At 45.6% G+C, this 22,852-nt stretch overlaps 1 protein-coding gene across 21 annotated transcripts in view; it reads left to right on the forward strand.

Moving 5' to 3' along the window:
* CTIF (cap binding complex dependent translation initiation factor) overlaps positions 1-22,852 on the forward strand; it is a 320,545-nt gene that overhangs the window by 150,121 nt on the left and 147,572 nt on the right. For all 21 annotated transcript variants that reach the window (XR_010588762.1, XR_010588763.1, XR_010588764.1 and 18 more), the window contains one exon: positions 15,166-15,242. Coding sequence is in view for 17 of the 21 variants with exons in the window: in XM_065549997.1 (XP_065406069.1) it covers positions 15,166-15,242 (77 nt within the window). In the remaining 4 variants the exon portion in view is untranslated. The remainder of the gene's footprint in view (positions 1-15,165; positions 15,243-22,852) is intronic.

The raw sequence follows: 22,852 nt of genomic DNA on the forward strand, positions 1-22,852 counted from the left end.
TGATGGATAAAAAAAATGTTATTGCAGGAGTGAAATATCATTCATTGTCTCATCATCATTGGAGGATGAGGAAGAGCAGATTTCATGACCTGGCTGATAACATTTTCATAGCAATTTTGCATTGGCTGCATTAACATTTAAAAGCAAAAAAGATTCTGATATTAACACACACGTTTTTTGTGGTTTTATCTCTCTCTCTCTCTTTCCTTTTCCACGTTAATTCTTGAAAGTCTTTTCTTGGACTCCTCCAATCCCCCACTCATCCGGATTGTGCTTTTTTGGATGTTGAGGGGCTTTTTTTTTTTTTTTAATTTATGAACGACAGCGATTCAAACAAATAGTTCTATCATTGCATGGATAAAAATGAAAAGCAAGCATTAAAAATGAAATCCTTCTTTGGGGAAACGCCACTTCAAGGGGTTAAGGGAAAACGGCAGCTGGAACAAATATAGCCCTCATCTCACTTCCTCAATAACTCGGCTCACGGAGCTTACAGTTGCCAGACGAAGGAAACGTGGTTAGCCATTGAATCTTTGAATGCAGCTCCATTTCCCCCTCAAAGCCATGGAATTTATATTAACCTCCAGCTTTTCATAGCTGGTGGGAAATCTGTTTTTCCCTTTGCTGTAGGAAGAGCCTGGCTTTTGTTGCTTTGGTTTGATTGAGGGGGTAGGAGGCGGTTGTGTTTGTAGTGTGGCGTTCTGCCAGGCAAGAGGCCATGGCTCTTAAATGAATGTTTTTGGTGTTGATAAAGAGCGAGAGCTGCCAAACACAGAGACAGGCAGCCACCCAGACATGTGATTGATTTATTTATTTCGGGAAGCACAGCCGTAGTCAGCCAGGCTCACCAGGATGTTTTCATTTACACTGGAAGTGCGGACAGGAGAAAGGATCCAAGCATGCCTTTAGCTTCTTACCCTGGTGGTGTAGCTAGAGACAGTGGGTGAAGTGAGCATGTAAACTAAGAAGCCTATAATTGCTTTAGGTTAAGTACTTGGCTACCTAATTTAACGCTGCTGTTGTACACATAGGAAGGTTGCTCTTGTGGTTAAGGTTCACTGGACTGGAACTCGGGTCGGGAGACTTGAGTTCAGATCCCAGAGCTGCCACAGGTTTCCTGGGTGGCGTTGAGCAAGTCACTTGGTGTCTCTGGCCCAGATTGGTGTTGACAGACAGCCATTACTACCTGATGCTGGTTTGGAATCCTGTGGCAAATGAATTGAGAGGTGGGGTCTCAGCCCGGTTTCTAGTGGATATATGTCCAGATCACCAAAGCTGCCACTGCAGTTGGTGCCAATTGGCCATCTCAGCAGAAAGGCCAAGGATTGAATGGAGAATGAACTAACTTCTCACCCCTTGAGGTGGTCAGGGTTGTGGGATGGCACTGAGGAAAGCTTGGGCTGCGGCCTCTGCTGTACTTGTTCTTGGGGTAGATTTTCAGCTCTAATGCTGCCAAGCTGTCACCTTACACCAGCAGTGAATTCACTTAAGAAATATTGAAATGGTAAAAAGAATTATGATTAAACCAACAACAGAGTCCCACCAATACACATTCTGGTAGGTTTCTTTGAGGATCTGTATAATAGGCTGTGAGCCTGGAGTGAGGGAGGAAATGAGGAGACCTATCTGTCAGGCTTTCAACCCAAGTAGACGCAGGAGGGTTGAAGGTCACACTAATATTTGTTGGAATGCTCCTTTGATAGTTCTAGTGGACAACATGTAACTAATGTACAGTGTGATGCAATTTAGTCGCTATGAAAAGTGCATTATTTTGGGTGTTGTGTTTCTTGTACTTGCTCCTGCCTTTAAAAAAAAAAAAAATCAGAGGAATCTTTGCTTTTGAAGCATGACCGGAACATCCTGGGGTGGAAACAGTCCGATATGTTCAACAAGCAGCTGTATCCACCCCTGCATATGCCATCAGTAACTACACCACGCCATGTGGTAAGCCATCTTCTCTAAAGATACCCTTGGGGCTCACGTCTTTTGACTGTGTGGTCCAGGTCAAAGCCCAAAAGGATTCCTCTGGCAAATAGAAAAGGCGATGTCTTGTATAAAGTTTCCTGTACTTCTCCAGAAGACGAAACCCTGTTCAAAGGGGGGAGGGGGGAATAATCAACCCTCGGGGATCCTTCCAGTTTTTCTGGTCCCTGGGTTTAGCTGATATGTTAGGAAGATGGTCCTTAACTTACCTCTGCTGGCCCATGTAGGATAGTCGGGGATTGGAGAAAGGAAAGAAAAAGACAGAAAATTTGTTTGAGGAATAGACAGAAAGTTCCAGGAACAAAGTCTTGACTTCAGTAGAGGAGATTGTGAGCTGGCTTAATTGTACTGTGAAAATACCTAAAACACAGCATAAGGAGCCAGGGAGAATTGCGTAGTGATGTGCCCTGAGATTTGTGACAGATACCAGAGGTTTGTGTTTTTCTGTAGGCTGTCGGCAGCAAGAGAGTCTTGAATGCATGGATCTCAAGGGACCTGATGTTGCTCTCATTAAAGTTGGCAGCAAAATTCCCATTGACTTCCATGGTGCAGGATCATGACCTTAGTGGGTTCTAGGGATTGATCTTACTCACCTGAGCTAGCAACCTCTTTTCACTGAGTGGGAGAAGAGATCAGTCAGGAATTCAGGACCCTGCCCTGTTCCCCTGCCAGTCAGCAGAGCAGGAAAACACATCATAATATAGTTCAGACCTGCTTCCTTGGGGTGTTACAAGGCGTAATTCATTAATATATGTAAAGCGTTTGGGGACCCTCTGCTGGAAGGTGCCTTAGGAGTGCTAAATATTGATAGTGCTGCAAAAATAGCTTCCATTATTCTCACCGTGTCCATTAATGCTGAAAGGAAAGAGTAAGCTTCGTAATGTTTTTATGGTAATTTAATGATCGCTCTGTTACTGTGATGGGGAAAGGTTTCAGAGTGGTAGCCGTATTAGTCTGTATCAGCAATAACAACGAAGAGTCCTTGTGGCACCTTAGAGTCTAACAAATTTTTTTGGGCATAAGCTTTCATGGGCTAGAACCCACTTCATCAGATGCATGGAGTGAAAAACACAGTAGGCAGGTATAAATATACAGCACATGAAAAGATGGGGAGTTGCCTTACCAAGTGGGGGGGTTAGTGCTAACGAGGTCAATTTAGTCAGGGTGGATGTGGCCCATTCCCAACAGTTGACCCTGATTGAATTGGGTTATAGCCCACAAAAGCTTATGCCCGAATAAATGTGTTAGTCTCCAAGGTGCCACAAGGACTCCTCGTTGTTTTTGTGATGGGGAAGTCACTTATTATGAATGCTCCAGCCTCCACTGAGAAATACATGAATTCCCTGAGCTGAAAGTTCCACACTACAGAACTCTGGCCCAGCCAAGATGGGGGAATGTGTATAAGTGTATATTTATAAAAAGGGTTTTGTTTGATGAGGCTGAAACCAAAAGACTCTTGGATACAGTTTTTCAAGAGTCTCTGCAATCTCAGGAGCAAAAGGCTGAATGGAAAATTTGAGGTGGACTCATCTAGTGATTATCTCAGTGAAAGCTGATGTGCCAATGGAAAAGTCATGCAGCATTTATTAGGGCCCAAAATCAACAGGATTTAATAGAAATTACTCTTTTGAACTTAGAGAATGATTCAGGGGTTGATCCAACGCCCATTGGAGGTTGGTTTAAAAATTCTTTAGGGAGGTTCTCATTCTCTATGAAATGTATAGGGCTTTTCCCAAGTGGAATTCTGAAGGGCATATGTTGGCTTGATAAAATATTTAGACTAACTGTCTGGCCCTATATACCTGCACTAAATGGAGATGCTGAAATATTGCTGTAAAGCGAGAAATGAATGAAGGATAATCTCCCCTCTTATTTCTGTAAGAAACAGGGCAAAAGCGCTCACTTCTCATTGTGCCAGCTTCTACATTAATGGCCAATGTGGTGATACATCAGTGAATTAGCCATGCATGCTCTTCTCACTTCTTTGTATATGCTGCTGAGAAGGGCCAGACTGAAAGCTGTGGAGATTGAAGTCCTTTATCTACAGTGGCGTAATGGGTGTGAACTGTGGGCCATAGATTCAGACACCACGAAGGGGTCAAAGGCAAAAAAAACCCAACTAACTCAGGAACACCATACTTTAAATCATACTTTAAGCAATTTTCAGTCCCAGAGGAACTGAAATAACTTAAGTTACAAAAATTCCTATAACAACATGGTAATATTGTAGCTCCCAGCTTAAATAATTCTCCCTGTCCCCTGCTAAGAGTTGGAATCAGCCAGAGTTTAGCAAGGTCTTCTCAGACTAGTACAGGCCTCTTCCAGGCTACACTCCGTCTTTCAAGGCTAGTGCAGGCCTATGCCTAAGCCAGAGTAGCTAGGTCTTCCAAAGATAGAGCAGACCTCTGCTTAGACTAAGCTCCCCAGTAGGCTGCAGTAGGCTTTATAGCACCTAAGCCCCTCCTTTTGTAGGCTCCAAGCAATCAGTTCCCTCCTCTAACTTAAAATGGAGTCTCCCAAACATCGCAGTCACGCTCAGCTCCAGAAGAATATCCCCATCTAACGTAAACCCACAAGCTCCAAGGAAAGGAGAAACCACATTTCCAGAGCACACCCTGCAGTTGGTTTCCACCTTCCCATTTCCCTTGGGATTTAAAGGAAATTAATATTAATTACCCATTTAGTCTTGCACCAATCACCTGCCCCTTGGGTCTCCCCACTTGTAGTGATGGATCACTCCATAACAGACCATCTCTGGGGATAGCAGCGGCGTTCAGGCTCCATGGCTTACTTAATCCTGGGTCTCATGTCTGAGACTACCAATTTTGATGAGGGAGAGGTCATTTCCCACCATCCCCAGGTGGATGTCATGCGAATATCTGCCCTGAATTACTGGCTGACTCTGAACTCCCATTTAAAGTAGACCACAAAACATTAGCTTTTGGTAGCTAATGACCTTTGGTCAGAGGTGACCTGAGCATCATTCAAACCAGCGTCCTAATATTAAAAAGAACTGACTGCCTGGGAGAGACATCCACTTCCCCAACATTTTAAAACTGGTTTCTTTGAGTCTCCTCTGATGGCTCCACGCAGCACTGTGGTTGTTGTATCCATATCTATTGAATGTACTGGTCTATTTGTAGACAGAATAGTTACACCGGTAGTAAAGTCTGTTTTTGAGCATGACCTAGGTGAAGGAAACACATATAAATAAACAATAAATGTAAACAACACTAAAATAACATCAGTTAAAACAATTACGGTTACTTCCACTTGTGAGGTATTGTTCCCATTTTTCGGTAACCTGGGAAAAACTCCCTGTGTTTCCTAAGTCAGATTGTAACTGATTTTGCATTTGCAGATTCTTGTAACAAAGGGGAATTTCTTTTGTCTGTTATTTATATTCTTCCTACAGTACTTTATGGAAGTTTGAGAACCTCTGCAGAGTTCTGTTTCTGTACAACATAGAAGAGACTTCAATAGGCTGTTTCCAGAGCATCAATACCTCACTTTTCTGATTGGAGTTGGTGGGGTTGTCCTTGGTTTTGACTCACCAACCCCTGGGGCCATGCACCATGATGAACATAGCAGCCAGGAGTTGTAATATGTTTCCAGAGGCAGTTCGTGCTATGGGACTTTGGACATTCTGGATTTTTAAACTCTTGATATATCTGAATTGTACTCTGTCAGACTGGTAGGATGTATATAGTGGGGTGCTGCAGGGCTCTGTGCTGGGTCCTGATAGTCAATATTTTCATTATTGACTTGGATGATGGAGTGGAGAGTATGCTAATAAACTTTGCAGATGATACCAAGATGGGAGTGGTTGCAAGCACTTTGGGGGGTCAGGATTAGAATTCAAAAGGACCTTGACAAATTGGAGAATTGGTCTGAAATCAGTAAGAAGAAATTCAATAAAGAATTGTGCAAAGTACTACACTTAGCAAGGAAAACGTAAATGTGCAACTACAAAATGGGAAATAACTGAAAAGTGTCTGGGGTTTTAGTCAATCACAAATTGAATGAGTCAACTATGTGTTGCTGTTGAGAGAAAGGCTAATATAATTCTGGGGAGTCTTAACAGGAGTGTCAATGTAAGGCACGGGAAGCAATCTGCACTGGTGAGGCCTCAGCTGGAGTTCTGTGTCCAGTTTTGGGTGCCACACTTTAAGAAAGATGAGGACAGCTGGTGAGAGTCTAGAGGACAGCAACAAACATGAGAAAAGGGTTAAAAAATGAGAAAAGATTAAACACTGGTCATGTTTAGTCTTGAGGAAAGAAGACTGAGAGGGGGACCTGATAACAGTCATCAAACATGTTAAGGGCTGTTATAAAGAGGGCAGTGATCAGTTGTTTTCCATGTTCACTGGAGGAAGCACAAGAAGTAAATGGACTTAATGTTCAGCAAGGGAGATTTAGGTTAGATATTAGGGGAAACTTTCTGACTATTAGGGTAAGTTCTGGAATAGTTTTCCAAGAGGGGTTGTGGAATTCCCATCATTGGAGGTTTTGAAGTCAAACACCTGTCAAGGATGGTCTCGGTATAATTGGGCCTACCTCAGTTCAGGGGGCTGGACTGGATAACCTCCCAAGGTCTTTTCCAGCCCTACATTGCTGTGATTCCATGATTCTATATCTTGAAAAGTTCCAGGGTTGAGATTTAAAATTGAATCATAGAGCACGTGCAAGCACACTCCTTAAAAGTGAGGTTCAAGCCCAGTTCCAAGTGGGAATATTATATTCTGCCTACCCAGTGATCCCAAAAATGTTAACTGCAGATCTGTTCTTCATGCTGCCTCCTGAACAGTGTTGTGTAGTCACGCTCCTGCTGTTCAGTTACGGCCTATGTGTTTCACTGGTGGGATGAAGTGACCTGATCACTATGGGGGTACAGTTTGTAACGACTGGAGTTTTGTGAAAGGTGTACATAAATTATCACTAGCAGTCAGCTTGCAATGTCCACGCAACATCTGAGCCGAATGCTTCATTGTGGCTCCCCAAGAAAGCTTTGAGTCTTTGGGGCAAACTGGGAGAGCGGGGCCGTGTGTGGAAATGGCCCCCTGTACCTTAATGCACTGAAGAGAGAGTTTTATATCTACATCATAAAAACGCTCACCATAGCAGCCACAGTGGGTTCTATAACCTCCCTCTGACCTCCTCTGTGCCTCAAAGAGAGATTCTCCTGTTGAAACTAAAAACTGCATTTCTGCCGCAACTAAACGGTACTGTTGTTGTATGTGCCTCTTAGCCTTTAATGGCCATCGTACATTTACAGTACACTCCACTTAATAGGGAAGCAGTTAACCAGGAAATCCTCTAAATCAGAACATCTCTCAAGGAGCAACTTCCCACCCATCTCATTTGGATGAATTACCCGTCAATAGGGATGGGATGTCCTGATTCACCAAGCATGAACATCCTGTTACGGTGCCTCTGAGCTCCAGTGGGCAGCTGCAGAGCTTATCGACTTCTGAATTGTCTGCTGTGGCGCTTGTAAGCCTTGCAGCAACTAGGATGGAGGCAGCTGCAGATTTTCCATGCTCTGTTCCAGTCCTTGTGGAGATTGGAAACTCTGTTACACGTTCCTGTCCTGGTCTAATCTAGCCCCAGACCTAGCAGTAAGGTTGGAAGAAGGTTGATGAGTCGGATTAAGAAGCCATCCAGTTTACTGTGGTTTTGGTGGAGGGGAAGGGTCCTATTTTAATGAAGATGCTCTGACAATTCAGCTTCTTCCTTTGTTTGGTCAGAGCATTTTGCAAACCTGTTGTGGCTTATCCCATCGATTTCCAGTTCAGTTAAGTGAAGAAAACCAGTTGATTCCTTGTGCAGAAGCGACTGTATTACTAAAAACACCTTCCCACAAAAAATGAATACTTTGGAATTTGAAGGAATAAATTTATCATCTGAATTTTTGTAGAAGGGAAATAGTTTATTTGCAGCTTCCTGTCATTGTTTGGTACAACTTTGTGGCATGTGAATCAGGTCAAGGATTTGAGCCATGCCATTGCCATCTTCTACAGGGAGAAAAAATTCCCCTCCTGTAACATTCACAAGTGAATGAAGAGCTGAGTGCTGTGGAAATTCCTGGAATGGGAGGAGGGAATAGCAGGTAGTCTCCAAGGAACTGTCTCCAGCCAAAACACAAACAATAGTTATTCTTTGCTTTGTAAAGTATTGGCCTTGATCGTGTAAATCGGATGGGAAGGTGGTCAGGGTCATACTGGTGGGGGTGCTGTCCCAAGTTCCACCCACAAACAAAGCCCCACCCACTCTAAAGCGAGTGAGTAGCTTGTGTATGAGGACAAGGACATTTTTTGTTACAATTTTGCAATGCTGATCAAAGAGCCACCCTAAGTTTTGTCACTGGAGGTGGTTGTGATTTAACTCATGAATTATGTGTAGTGTATTCTCTTTTCATAATGCATACCTGTTTTCTGAGCCTCATATCAGCTTAGACTTCATGTACTTTACAGTGCCTTGGAGAGAAGATGAACGGGATGTTTGGGAGAAGAGTTGGGGCAGGAGGAGGTTGAGCTATGAGTTTCATATGGCAGTTGGACAAATGTTAGTGGTTAGAATTTTTGGTATTGACTGTAAAGTGCTGAGAGCGTGACATTGACACGGTAAAATCTCAGTAAATAAATGTAGCTGTGGTTTTATGGTGTCCGGGACTTTCCTGCCCTGGAGTAAATAATCCCTTTTGTAGTCAGATTAACACCTTTTTCTCACAATGTTTCATGAGTTTCTGTATCAGTTCAGGTTTGTTTTCTTTCTAGGTCAGTTCTGGAACTGCCGTTTTTTGTACTGGCTCCAGCTGATGATATTTTACTGTTGGCCTTTGTGATAACACCGTCAGTGTCTTTAAAGTAAAACAAAAAAGACACCCGGGGTTTGCATACAATAAAATGGGGCAAGACTACTAGAATCTACTGTAGATTTCATAACCCACCTGTTCAGTTCCAGCCTTCTGCAGCCATTCCTTTAGGATAAACTGAGGGGCGAGATGTTTCTTTGCATGGGCAGGACGGTGGTAAAAATCTCACTGAGATAAAGCTCACATCCAATAATGCCTTGGTAATGCCAAATGATTTTTCAGCACCCATTATTTTTGCCGACAAACCCTGCTATTTCTCTTGCTCTTTTCTGCTGTCCTGGCTCCAACGTGGCTATTTTAAACTAAGATGCTACGTGGTTAATTTACTACCCTTTTGTCATAATTCTCTAAGTATTTGTTGTGAAAAGACAACATCCGTAAAAAAAAAAAATGAAGGCAGCTCTTTTCTGCAGGGAAATGCACATCTGAAAACCATAATGAATAAAATGGTCCCTACCAGCAGAGGGGCAAAGTGACAACATTTGACCTTTTGCAGCCCCTTAAATTTCAGCCAGATCCGCACTATCCCTGATACACCTCTTCGAAATTATCCACCACAGAATCAATTTATACACGAGTTTTTGAGAAGCTAGATCGGGGATGGTGATCAGATATGGCTGGGTTGAGACCATTTAATTGGTAAGGACGTCGCTTTTAGGAGTCCCTTGACTGGACCCCTGGGGTCAGGCAGGCTATGTTAACTTCATGATGGCATAATTGGCTTATTCTGTTTTTCTTCCTGTGGTTTAACATTGTCAGTGAAATGGACAGAAGGAGTGGTTGAGTTTGTATAATTGCCTATGCAGACGTTACAGAACATGAAGCCTGCAAATACTGTAACAGCACATGCCATAAGAGTGGCTTTAAATATAACCTCTCTCCCCTGGTTCCCACCCCCACTTCATTAAGTCTTTCCCAGATGAGTAACCAGGGAAACCTGGGTTAATAAGTTCATGAGTCTGACAGTGCAGCGTAGAGGGTGGTTTGCTGTGGGGTGGCGGGTGGGAGGGGGGAGGCAGGCTCCGAGGCTGCTGCAGAATGTCAGCATGTTCTTGAAAGATTTTTATTTGTTCTCTCTCTATGGAATTTTGTATGTAAATGGTTCTGTGGCAACAAAGAGAGCTGCCCCGTTTCTCGAGTCTTATGGGTGGGGCAACAGGGGTTAAGAATTATTAAAATAGATGTATTAAGGGTTAAAATACAGATGTATTAAGGGTTAAAATGCCTATGCAGGGGCAAACACACACACACACACACAGGCTATGTTAACTTCATGATGGCATAATTGGCTTATTCTGTTTTTCTTCCTGTGGTTTAACATTGTCAGTGAAATGGACAGAAGGAGTGGTTGAGTTTGTATAATTGCCTATGCAGACGTTACAGAACGTGTGTGTGTGTGTGTGTGTGTGTGTGTGTGTGTGTTTGCCCCTGCATAGGCATTTATCTGCGCATAGCAGTGGTTCACCCAGTCCAGCCTCAGGCCCAACTACTGCCTCAGTTTACCTTCCTATCTCATATCAAACAAACCATCACACCTGCTGGCTTCACAATATTACTCCCTTTCTGGGTCTGGTTAATTACCCTAAAATGACACTCAAAACCTGCCACCCCTCTTCCCTAGGCTTTTAGTTTACAATGAGCTTCAGCACTTGTATAGTCCTCCCGCCAGGCTCAAAAGTCTTACCCATTCTTTGCCAGGACTTCACCTCCCTTCCAGCCCTCCCTTTAGGGCTTCACAATCCTTCGTAGCCCTCTTAACTGGGGTTTCTCTCTCAGTGGGCTCGTACTCCCTGGAGGTCTCTCTCCCAAGTCCTCTACTTGGGAGCTCTGGAGCGTGATCTTTAGTCTGCTAAGCTAAGTTATAGAGTTGCCTTATGTACATGGTGGCTAGTCATGAGACTGCCACCTGCCCCAAAGAACTTCAGTTCCCCAGATTCGTCAGGGAACTGTGCATCACTGCATATCCGCTCTTCAGAGGGGGCTAGGCCTTGGAACAGCGTTGTCTGGACCCAGACACCCACTACCCTTAAAGGGGGAAGACCACCCTCTTACACTGTGCATGTGTATCTTATCTAAAATTATATATAAAAACAGGCTGTGAAAAATCACATTGTCCAACAGCAGTAGTGGTTGTTTGTTAATTTCAAACCACAGCTGCTCTGTGGCCTGAAAGGAGAAGATAATTTTACCGCTTGCCCGGAGAGGAAATGAACCAACTCCTTTGCTTGAGACTGTTGTGGGGACCAGGGTGTGATGCTTACTGCCCACCAGAGAAGGCACTGACTCATTGATGTGTTCGCCTGGAGGCCATAAACTAAAATGGCCTCCTCCTATCCCAATTTTCTTGTAGCAGAAAATGCTGAGTATTTGCCTGTCCAGTCCACTGGTTAGCTAAACTTGCCCCTTTGGCTACATCTCAGTCAGTCACCTTCATACTGAATGGGAAGAGTGCACCTGCTAATTAGGTGTGGTTACCGAAAAATCATATTTTCTGATTGGAAAACCACACTTGAGATCCAGATTGTCCTCAGAAAAGTCACCTTAAAAACAAGTGTGTGCACACGCGTGTGTGTGTAAAAATATAACTGTGCCACACGTAATGGGGATATCTGTCAGATACATAGTGGAACCATGTAATACATTATTTTATTATGAACCTTTTGAGTGCTCTCTAAACCATCTGTCCAAGAATTACTCTAACATTCCAGTTCTCTGAGCAGCTTCAGCCATTTTTTTAAAATTAGCCTGCTACAATGCCCTTCCTCCCCATTGTAGACTTCCTTTCCCCAAAATTAGCCCTGCTAGAACCCCAAAATATGTACAATCAAGGGCCGGTGGCTTCCTCTCTCCCACTCCCCAAGAAAACATAGAAGTCTCATGACTGGGTTTAGAAAAAGGGACCTGTGCCCCATGGAAAAGGGAGATTCCTAACTTCATGATAGGGACATAGAATTTTCTCCTGTCCAGACACATCCAGCTCCCCCTGCAGGCCTCATCTGAGTAGAAAATTCCCTCAGATGTAATCATTCTGTCTTCCACATGCCATGCTGATAATCAGAGTTTTGTTAAGTTTGCTCTGCTGCTGCTTGGCAAAGTTTTGAGCAACAGCAGAGCTCCTGTGTGAGGAGGGAGACATGCAGCAATGCATCAGTTTATGCTGAGTTTACATTTGGAATGGCTGGAGTTCTAGATATTTAATGAAAACTTAAACCCTGCAGAAATTGGTTTATGGGTCCTTGTGCTTGCCAGAGAGGACTATTAACTGTTTGCATGCATTAACTTTAGTTTTAAAAAATGCCATAGTGTAATGGCCTCAAACTTTCCTGCACTGCATTACTACAGAAACAACAAGGAGTCTGGTGGCACCTTAAAGACTAACAGATTTATTTGGGCATAAGCTTTCGTGAGTAAAAACCTCACTTCTTTGGATGCATCCGAAGAAGTGAGGTTTTTACTCACGAAAGCTTATGCCCAAATAAATCTGTTAGTCTTTAAGGTGCCACCAGACTCCTTGTTGTTTTTGTAGATACAGACTAACACGGCTACCCCCTGATACTTGACACCATTACTACAGAGTTCTTCAGCAAAGTAGCTGAGTACTCTAGTATCTTTTCCTTAATCAGTGGTGTGCTATGTAGAATTGTGAGACAAGATCCAGCAAGCATAAACGGAACAGTATTTATGATGCCAGGTGAATGGCCTTACAGCAAGTTACTGCAGAACACCATGTTGTTGTACTTTGTTGAACTACACAGTAGCCCATTGGACGCTCCAAGATTAATCTGCTTGAAAACGAATACAGTGTCATCTCCTCTTGGGTTTCAATAACACACATTGTCACTACTTATATGTTGTAGCAGAGACTGTAACGTGTGTATTAAGGGAATCTTGATATGGATTTCAAGAGCAGAGAGAAGGTCTTGTGGTTAAATACATAATAGAGAGTTGGGAAAACTGTTTCTAGTCCTGGATCTTCCACAAATGTTGTGGCACCTGGGCTGAGTCCTGCAATCTCTCTGTGCATCACTTTCCCCATATGTAAAATGGTGAAGGAGAAGGTTCAGAAATGACTTGCACATGAGCTATACCTACATAGGGAGTAGATTTCAGGTAGCAGAGGACTCTTTAATCTAGCAGACGGACACTTAACATGGTCCAAAGGCTGGAAATTGAAGCTAGGCAAACTTAAACAAAGTGTAAACATTTGGAACAATTTACCTACAGCTGTGATAGATTCTTCGTCATATGAAGTCTTCAGATCAGGATAGGATGTCTTTCTAAAAGATGTACTCTAGCTCAACCAAAAGTTATAGGCTTCATGCAGGAACCACTTGATGAAATTCTCTGGACTGTATTATGCAAGCGCTCAGACTTGATTATCATAACACTTCCTTCTGGCCTTAAAATGTCTGAAGCTATGATGCTTGCCTCGCTCACAGGCAGGTTGTGAGGCTAAATTCATTAATGTTCATAAAGACCTTTGCACTTCTGTACCATCTCCCACGAGGATCTGGAAGTGGTGTTGTCGCTATTGTAATGGCTACTAAAGTGAACTCTAATAACTTTTACTGAGGTGTTGGGAGAGAGGGAACTTTCAAAAGTGTAGTAGGTGTGTCCTGTTGTTTTGCCAGTGTAACAAAGAACTGCTACATGCTCAGACATACTCTCTCCTCCCCAGATGCATGCCACTTTCTGGTGGCCTCTCTCATGTGGTGATTCATTAGCTCTGAGGCAGAGACTGTAACTCAGAGGAGAAGATGGATTGTTATGGAAATATAAAGAGTGATTGTTACAGTGCTTTTACTGCCAGCCTGGGAAGTACTGTAGTGCATAAATAAAATATTTTTACTGCCTTTGGTGGTTATCATGGCTTCATAGATCCAAGAAAATAAATAATACTTTGCACTTATTTAATGCCTTTCATCTAAGAACCTCAAAACTCTTTGTGAGCATCAGTGAAGCCTCACAACACCCGTAGGATGAAAGTAAGTAAAATCCTCCCCATTTATCAGATGGGTAAACTGAGTCACAGGGAACACAGCACAGTCTAATGGATAGGGGATAAAATTGGGGTTCTAATCCCAGCTCTTTCATTAACTTGGCCGGGCAAATCACTTATTGTTTCCCCATCTGTAAAATGGGGATAATATGCCCCAATATGAGAGAGGTGTTGTACGGGTTAATTAATAATGGTAAAGCACCGTGAGGATGGAAAAATGCTTTTTAAGCACTAAGTATGTGATTTATTTATTGACTTATCTGTGCTAAAACAGTGAATAAATGAGGTGCCAGGAATAGAAGCCAGGAGTTTCTGACTCTCACAGTGGGCTTGTTCTGATTTCTAGGCAACATGGTTTCTAGGCAACACAGTCTCCCTAACTAGTTATCCTAGATAGTAGGTTCTTTAACGAAGTTACAAGGGTGATAGGCTTTGTAGTATATAGCGGCTGCGGTTTGTGTATAAGGTAACTGATCACAGAAGTATACAGTGAGTATATTAGAGCACAAAGCTTAGAATATTGCTGTTCTCTGATGAACCCTAATATAAAAATGAAGTTGTGGGGATGGGATGTGGACATGAAACTGCACACAATGTGACATTCCTGCTGACTCCCACTCCAATGCTCTGTCAGCTAAATTTTGCTCCTTATCTTTCCAAATAAATGTTGTAAATTTTTACTGCTGAGTTTAAAAAAAAAAAAAAAAGAGTGGATGGTTTATAATGGAAATAAAGCAGCACCCTTATCATAGTGGTACAAATGACATTTCAGTGGCATGAGTGCCTGAATTTCCAGGAGATCAGATATCGGGTGCCGTTAATAATAATCCTTTAAGTTTACATTGTATAACACCATTCATCTGAGAGTTTCAGATGGCTTCAGATTAACTAACCCCCGAGCTGCCCGGAGGTAGTTGTCATGATGCCTGTTTTACAGATCTTGCAAGCTGAGGGAGAGATGCTTTTATAAAGTTTAATCTGTGCTACCGATTTTCATGTTGTGTAGGACAGACAAAGAGCAATGCATGCAGCGTAGTTGTAGCCGTGTTGGTCCCAGGATATTAGAGAGACAAGGTGGGTGAGGTAATATCTTATACTGGACCAGTTTCTGTTGGTGAGAGAGACAAGCTTTCGAGCCACACAGAGCTCTTCTTCTACTTCAACCACCTTGTCTCTCTAAGGAGCAATGTGTAATTTACCCACATCCACACAGTGGGACTAGTACCCAGTACCCAGTTCTAACTATTTAAACATCTCTGCCTCATAGATCTCAGAATTCACAATCGCCTTTTTTTCCTCTTTTAACCAGGGTTATCATCCATTGCCACATGAGGCTGAAATTGCACACACCAAAAAACTATTCAGAAGAAGGAGAAACGACCGGAGGTAGGAGAGACCTGTCCAAAGTGTCTTTGACCTTCTGTTACTCATCCTGCATCTCCTCTCCCTGCCTCTTTGAATGTTTTTCAATGATATTATGTTTATCTGAAATATTTATGAAATGCAAAATACTACATTATGATACCAGGGCTCCACGGTCTGCACTGACTTCCCACTGGCTTCTGGGTGGAGTTTAAGGTGTTGGTTATGGCCTAATAAACCCCGAGATGTCCTGGGACCACCCGGACCTGACAGACTGCCCCCTCCCTGTACCATACTGTCTCAGCTGGTCTACCGAGCTGGATCCCCCTTTTTATGGAAGAGAGGAGGTGACTGGTGCGATGTTCTCTGTGAGGGTATTGAGTCTGCAGAACTTGTCCCCCCCTTGGTCTGAGAGAGTCTGAATTTGGTGTCTTTCTGGGCACGCTGCAAAAGAATCCGTTTGAGAGGATTTTTGGAGAGGGCTGAGGGTGGGCTTCCTAGATAATGAAGGGCATGTCTATGCTGCAGTTAAACGCCCACAGCTGGCCCGTGACAGTTGACTGAGGCTTGCAGGGCTCGGGCTGTGGGGCTGTAAAATTGTAAGGTAGAAGTTTGGGCTCGGGCTTGAGCCTGGGCTCTGGGACTTGCCCTCTCCCCTTGTGGCGTCCCAAAGCTCAGGCTCCAGGCCTTAACACCTACACCGCAAGTTTACAGCCCCACAGCCCGAGCCCTGGGCGTATAACTGCAGTATAGACATAACCAAAGGCGAATAGGTGGCTAGCCTGTGGAACCAGTCATTTTAAAGCTGCTGAGATTTAATGTAATTGTATTTATTGTATCATAATACTAGAGCACCTAAAGCCTTGGATAGGCATCATTATTTAATTTTATTTATATAGATTTAAAATAATAAATTAAATGTAATAATGAATAATTACAATTAATAAATAATTAGTTTGCACAGTTACTAAAAAACAATCAGGAAATACAGGCATTCATCTTAACTTGTTCATGTTGCACACACAGGTAGTATTTTCAATTCCTGGTTGTTGTTTTTTTGGTTCTGTTCTATTCAGTATACGTGTTTATACTGACCTCTTTATTGTAGTACCCATCCTCGCTCCAGAGGGAGAAGCGTGTGCACTATTAGAGAAGGCAAGGTCAAAGAAATGTGCCTTGTGCTTGAAACGGAAAGGGGTTAGGTTTGTGACGGTCCTTAGAACCTGGCGGAGTTCATTCCACAGTCTCGGACCAGGCCCGGGGAAAGTTCTGTCTCCTGCACAAACAAGCTTTACTCTTATTGTTGAGAGTTCCCACTGGGCCAGAGGAGCAAAGTTGTCAGCTGTGGTCTTCATCCTGGAGCTTTAGAGATAGTCTTTTAGGTATCCTGGACCCAGGCTGTAGAGCGCTTTGAAGATAAAGACCAAGACCTTGAACTTGCTTAGAAAGACTATGGAAAGCCGGCATAGAGAGCGGAGGACAGGTGTAATGTGCTCACTGTAGCCTGTTTTGCTGAGGAGATGTGCTGCACCGTTCTGTACTAGCTGGAATTTCCTGTGTGCTGAAGGTTTTGTGCCCAGGTGTATCTCATTGCTGTAATGAAGCCAAGAGGTGACAAAGGTTTGAATAACTGAGGATGGTCATATCCTGTGTACGGTATAAAGTGTACACTGTGAAGGACACCTGCTGTACAAAGGTACTGAGTTAACCTTGTTATACGGTAGAAACCTGGGCCTGGATTTTCCAAAGTGATGTGTGAATACGAAGGAGAGGGGGTGGAGGGTGCCTGGTACTCACAGTGAACAGTGGGCAGAGGTCCCAAAAAAGCCAAAATTCAAGTTAAAATGGATCAAACCCGAATATTGGCTTTTTCAAAACCTGGGAATTTTTTGGAGAACGTTAGTAAATACTGAAAACGTAGGGCCTTGTGCATAACACAGGTCACAGAATTTCGGCCACTAATCCCTGCACTGAGCAGAATAACAAGTGATTGAAGTAGGGCACATATAACCATATGGCTGGGTCCCCCCAGCACAATCGTTGCTATGTGAGTGGGACCGAAATAAAATGGGCCTCTTTGAATCAGAATGTGGGCCTGATTTTCCTTCCGTTACACCTATGTAAATCAAGGGTAACTCTGCTAAAATCAATGAGGCTATGTCTGTGTAAAACTGGTATGAGACCCGTGTGTGTGTGTGTGTGTGTGTGTATCTTTCTGAAGGCTTCTCGCAGCTCAGGACTCTTCTCTCTGGGTGGGAAACATTTAGCATTACTGCAAGTCTTCCCTGTTAAGGAAGCCTTTGAAATGGTGCTATTTCTGTGACCTGTACTTACAGCTGTTGGGCCAGATCCTCAGCTGGTGTAAACATGTGTAGCTCCATTTACCCAGCTGACAGTCTAGCCCAGGGATAGGAACTTTTTTTCTATTAGGGGCCACAGAAAAATTCAGTCGCGGGCCGCACACAGCCCCGTGTGGGGGCGAGGCACAGAGGTTCGGGACTTCCCCTAGGCTCCAGGGTGGGGCGAGAAATGAGGGGTTCAGGGTGCAGGAGGGGGCTCTGGGTTGGGGCAGTGGGTTCAGGATGGGGGTGCAGGCTTTGAAAGGGAATTAGGTTGCGGGAGGGAGTGCCGACCTTGGGCAGGGGGGTTGGGATGGAGGTGTAGGCTGTGGGCGGGGATTGGGATGTGGGAGGGGGCTCAGGGCTGGGGCCGGGGTGCAGAAGGGGATGAGGGATGTGGGCCCCGGCCGGGCACCGCTTACCTCAAGTGGCTCCCGGCCAGCAGCACAACGATGCTAAGGCAGGCTTTCCCCTGTCCTGCCCCTGAGCTGCTCCTGGAAGCGGACATAATGTGGCCAGGCGGCTGTGCGCGCTGCTTGCCCCCGCAGCTCCCATTGGCCACAGTTCCTGGCCAATGGGAGCTAAGGGGCGGCACTTGCGGGCGGGGTAGGCACATACGGACTCTGAGCTTCCCTGATCGCTCGGGGCCGCTGGGATAGCCAAGCGACTGGCCTGGCACCCTAGCTTCCCCCTGCAGCGGGGTGAGCTGGTGCTCGTGGCTCCAGCCATGCGGGGTGGCGCCGAGGTTCAGGGCTTAAGCAGGAGGCCAGATCTGGGCCAGAGGTTCCCCACTCCTGATCTAGCCCATTGTGCAGTTGTGAAAGAATCACATTATAGGTGTTTCTTTTTCCTCCTGCTGTGTTCAGGTTACCATTATAAACTGTCAACAAACAAGCATTTAGCTCCCCTGAGGACATTCTGCCCTCCTCCCCACAGATTACAGGAACAGATTGCAGAGGAAACTGCCTTGAGTTGATATTGGAAGATCACAGAGTGAGATAAAGTATAGCTAATATATGCAGACTAGTCCAAGGGTTTTGCAAAGGGACTGTGATAAATCTCCCAAGAGGCGATCTGGTAACCTGTGAATTACAAAGACATTCATAATGTATGTTGTTCATGCTAGAGCAACAGAGCCATGGACCATGTATGCTGAATTAGGACAAAAGCAAGGAATCCACTGAGACACTTTACATTTCAGTTGATAACGCAACATGGGAGTCAGATCGACTGGGGGGAGAGACAACAGTTCATTTCAGCCCTTTTAAAAAACAAATATGCCAAATGCTTGAAAGAGTGAGTGAACTCTTAAGTGCTGCCATCCTGTGACCCTCTGCAAAGTACAGCATCCCACAGTCTGGTAGCCACACAAGACTTTTCCGTTCATGACCTTAGGGAATAAGATTATGATTCACAAGGGGTGTGATTTAGCCCATCCCCTCTAGTTCCTAATGCCTTGTCCCATCCCTTTTCCTGTCAGACTGAATCTGATTCTTCCCCCAATCTTTATAGAAAGAAGGCAATTTAGTAATAAGATTATTGCATTTATAGGACATGTTCTATAGTGCATCCCTTAAGACCGACACTTAAAAAGTGTATTAAGAACCTACTCGCTGGAGGACTACCCCGATACTACCTGGTGGGAGTATAGGCTCAGGGAGGTGGGGTTTATTAGGAATTATTTCAGGCCAAACTGCTAGCCGCTCGTTGGACGGAAACCCTATTTCCTGGGAGGCAGGCAGTGCACTCTTGGGGAAATGATCCGATGGTGCGTAGAAATACCTAGATGGATTAGATTGGGGTAGGTTTTATGTTCACAATGCATGACTGGGGAGCCTGGAGTTCTGAGCTCCTTTCTCAGCTCTGCCATCAGTTTACTGTTAACCTCGCTGAACCCCAATTTCCCCTCCTGCAAAGGGAATAATGCTTCCTGAGCATGGGGACTGAGAAGTTCAGTCCTTCAGTGTTAGTAAAGCACTCCATGAGAGCTTCTGACGGACACTGCTCTAGAATTTGGAAAGAGCATTTTTAATCTTAATTTTAAAATGTTTGAAACAACTGCCTAAGACAGGGGAGGGCAAACTACAGGATTGCCAGCCCTGTTGCACAGCGTGGCTAAGGCAGGCTCCCTGCCTGCCCTGGCCCCTCACTGCTCCCAGAAGTGGCCAGCACCACGTCCCTGCGGCCCCTGGCGGAGGGGGAGAGCTGTGTGCTGCTCTTGCCTGCAGGCACCGCCCCCTGCAGCTCCCATTGTTTGGGAACGGGGAACCGCAGCCAATGGGAGCTTTAGTGGTGGTGAGAGCAGCGTGAGAGCAGCGTGTGGCGGAGCTGCCTACCCCACCCCACCCCCAGAAGCCACTGCCAGGCATGCTGGCCACTTCAAGGAGCGGCACGGGGCCAGGGCAGGCAGGGAAGCTGAGCCCCCTAACCCCCTGCCGCACCCCTCCTGCACCCCAACCCCCTGCCCTGAGCCCCCTCCTGCACCCTGTACCCCTCCTGCACCCCAACCCCCTGGCTGGAGCCCCCTCCCACACTCTGCACCCTGTCCTGCACCACAACCCCCTGCCCTCAGCCCCCAACCCCCTGTCCTGAGCCCCTCCTGCACCTCAACACCCTGCCCTGAGCCCCCTCCTGCACTCCACACCCCTCCTGCACCCCCAAGCCCCTGCCCTGAGCCCTTCCTGCACCCCAACCCCCTGCCCTGAGCCCCCTCCCGCTCTCCGTATCTCCTCCTGCACCCCAGCCCCCTGCCCTGAGCCCCCTCCTGCACCCTGTACCCCTCCTGCACCCCAACCCCCTGCACGGAGCCCCCTCCCACACTCTGCACCCCGTCCTGCACCACAACCCCCTGCCCTGAGTCCCTCCTGCACCTCAACCCCCTGCCCTGAGCCCCCTCCTGCATCTCAACCCCTTGCCCCAGCCTTACATTCATGGGCCTGCATACAATTTCCCCACCCAGATGTGGCCCTCAGGCCAAAAAGTTTGCCTACCCCTGACCTAAGAGGATGTGATATCAGTACAAACTCCACACTAGTCAGGGAAGGGTTAATGAGCTGACGTGGCCTCTGTCATCCCCACCTTGCTTCACCTGCAAGAGCTGTGAGGCCTGGAGGGGGCAGCTAAAAGGAGAGAGAACGCTGAATGGAAAGGAGACTGGGAGGGAGAGCAGTTTTTTGTGCCGGCTCCTGAAGGACAAGTTGCATAGCACCTGCGTGCAATATGCCTGGCTTATTGGTCATAGTCCCAGCCATAGACAACTAGATACTGGAGCATCCTTGTGTTTACTTTGTTACCTGGGCCTATTGTGTTCCCCGTTTGATCTGAGTATTATGCTTACTGCTTTATTTGAGACCTGCTTACGGTCTGAATGGAACTACTGCGGTCGATGGGGGGTCGATGGCCCCCTGAAGGGGACGACTGTCTTCAGTAGGTTTGCCCCCTACTGGAGTTTATGCAGTAATTAGTCACGAGCGCAGAAGCAACATGGTCAAACGGAGGGCGGGGAACAAGTGAATCTGAATCAATTCTCCCACCAAACATCTCTCAGCAAACTCTTTAGACTGAGAGACCTTGGATAATCCTCCAGACTTTGATGGCTGGCCGGCAACCCTCTCCCACTACATGGCTAGACTGGTGCTATCAGCTGCTTCTACACTCTGGAACCTTCTCACTTCACAGTGTATCGCAGAATATCATGGAAGTCTTTGCTGCCCATCATTTTAATGCTGCTTATGATGCCCTGAGAGAGCGCTCCCTCTATAAAATTGATTTGCAGGAAGTGGGGTCTCAAAATGGTTATTTTATGTGAAAAGCATGGTACAGTGGGAATTTTTAAAAAAAAATCTCATTTAATCAAACTGTTTATAGTTTAAATGTACAGGTTGTATTGGAACATAGAACTGGTTGCAAAGATACTCACACTTTATTGCTGTGTTATTATCTTATCATCCCCAGGCATTGTGTTGGTGGACATAAGATTCATTCCACTGGTGGTGTAGTTGCACTCGGTGGTATTAATATCTCTCTGCTGCACGACCACTAGAGGAGGCATTTTATTGCCAGTGAAACTGTTGGGAGCTCTGGGCCACTGCATTAAACATTGTCCAGATACAGAAAGACCCAGCCTTGCAAAATAAAGCCCACAGACCCCTCCCAAACCCACCTGAGTCTGGCTTGTGAAAGTTGTCCAGGTCAGCTGAGAAAGCATTTCATGCCCATTCTGCCATTTCTTTTATTTTAATACAATGTAAAAGCTGTGTGACACGTACAACAGCTTTACCCTGGGGGCCTCAGAATGGGGCACACAGCCCCATTGGGTAAGTGTGGCTAATTGGGGTGAGGAAGGTGGGCTGGATTTGCTCCATTAAACACCAACCATGTCTGCTTTGCGCTGTTCAAAACATAAAATGAAGGCCAGGAGTTAACAGCCTCGTAGACAGAAATAGAGAAGGCAGGACACCTTGGGAAGCTCAAAAGAAGGAATGATTTGTAATGCTTCGGTCGGATCATTTTGATGGGCGTCACAGTAGAAACAAAAGTCTAATGGCTTCAACCAAAATCAGATGAAACTGTCTCATTGACTTCAGTGAGCCCTTAAAGAAGCACTTGGAAGCGGGGACAGTGTCAGCGCCGGATTAACTCTCTTGTGGGCCCAGGGCTATTAGATTTTGTGGGGCCCCTGTGTACAAGTCTTTTCCTAATTTAAAAGAAAACAATCACAGTTATGGCATCAAGGCTATTAACGCTATACTAAACTTGCCTTTTAATTAACATAAAGCCCGTTCTGTGGTTACATTTCAGTCTTAAAACATGTAGAATATAGTTAGTTCAAAATAGCCTATTTCTTATCTTAGGTCAGCTGTTACATTAGTTTCTTTCTGGGAGGGAGTTTGGGTGCAGGAGGGGTGAGGGGTGCAGGCTCTGGGAGGGAATTTGGTTCAGGAGGGGATTCTGACCTGGGGCAGGAGGTTGGGGTGCAGGCTCTGGCCGGGAGCACTTACCACAGGTGGCTCCTGGCCGGCGGCGCAGCAGGGCTCAGACAGGCTGCCTGCCTGCCTGCCTGCCGTGGCCCCACGCCGCTCCTGGAAGTGGCCCGCTGCTGGCACGTCTCTGCGTGCCCCTGGGGGGGAGGGGGACAGTGTGTCTCCGTGCGCAGCCAAGGCCCGCAAGCGCCACCCCTGCAGCTCCCATTGGCCAGTTCTCGGCCGATGGGAGTTGCGTGGTGACGTGCCAGCAGCCGACCGTCTCTGGGAACGGCGTGGGGCCACGACATGCAGCCAGCCTGACTGAGCTCTG

The sequence above is a fragment of the Chrysemys picta genome, chromosome 6 (genome assembly GCF_011386835.1).
Source record: "Chrysemys picta bellii isolate R12L10 chromosome 6, ASM1138683v2, whole genome shotgun sequence".
NCBI classification, from domain to species: Eukaryota; Metazoa; Chordata; order Testudines; family Emydidae; genus Chrysemys; species Chrysemys picta.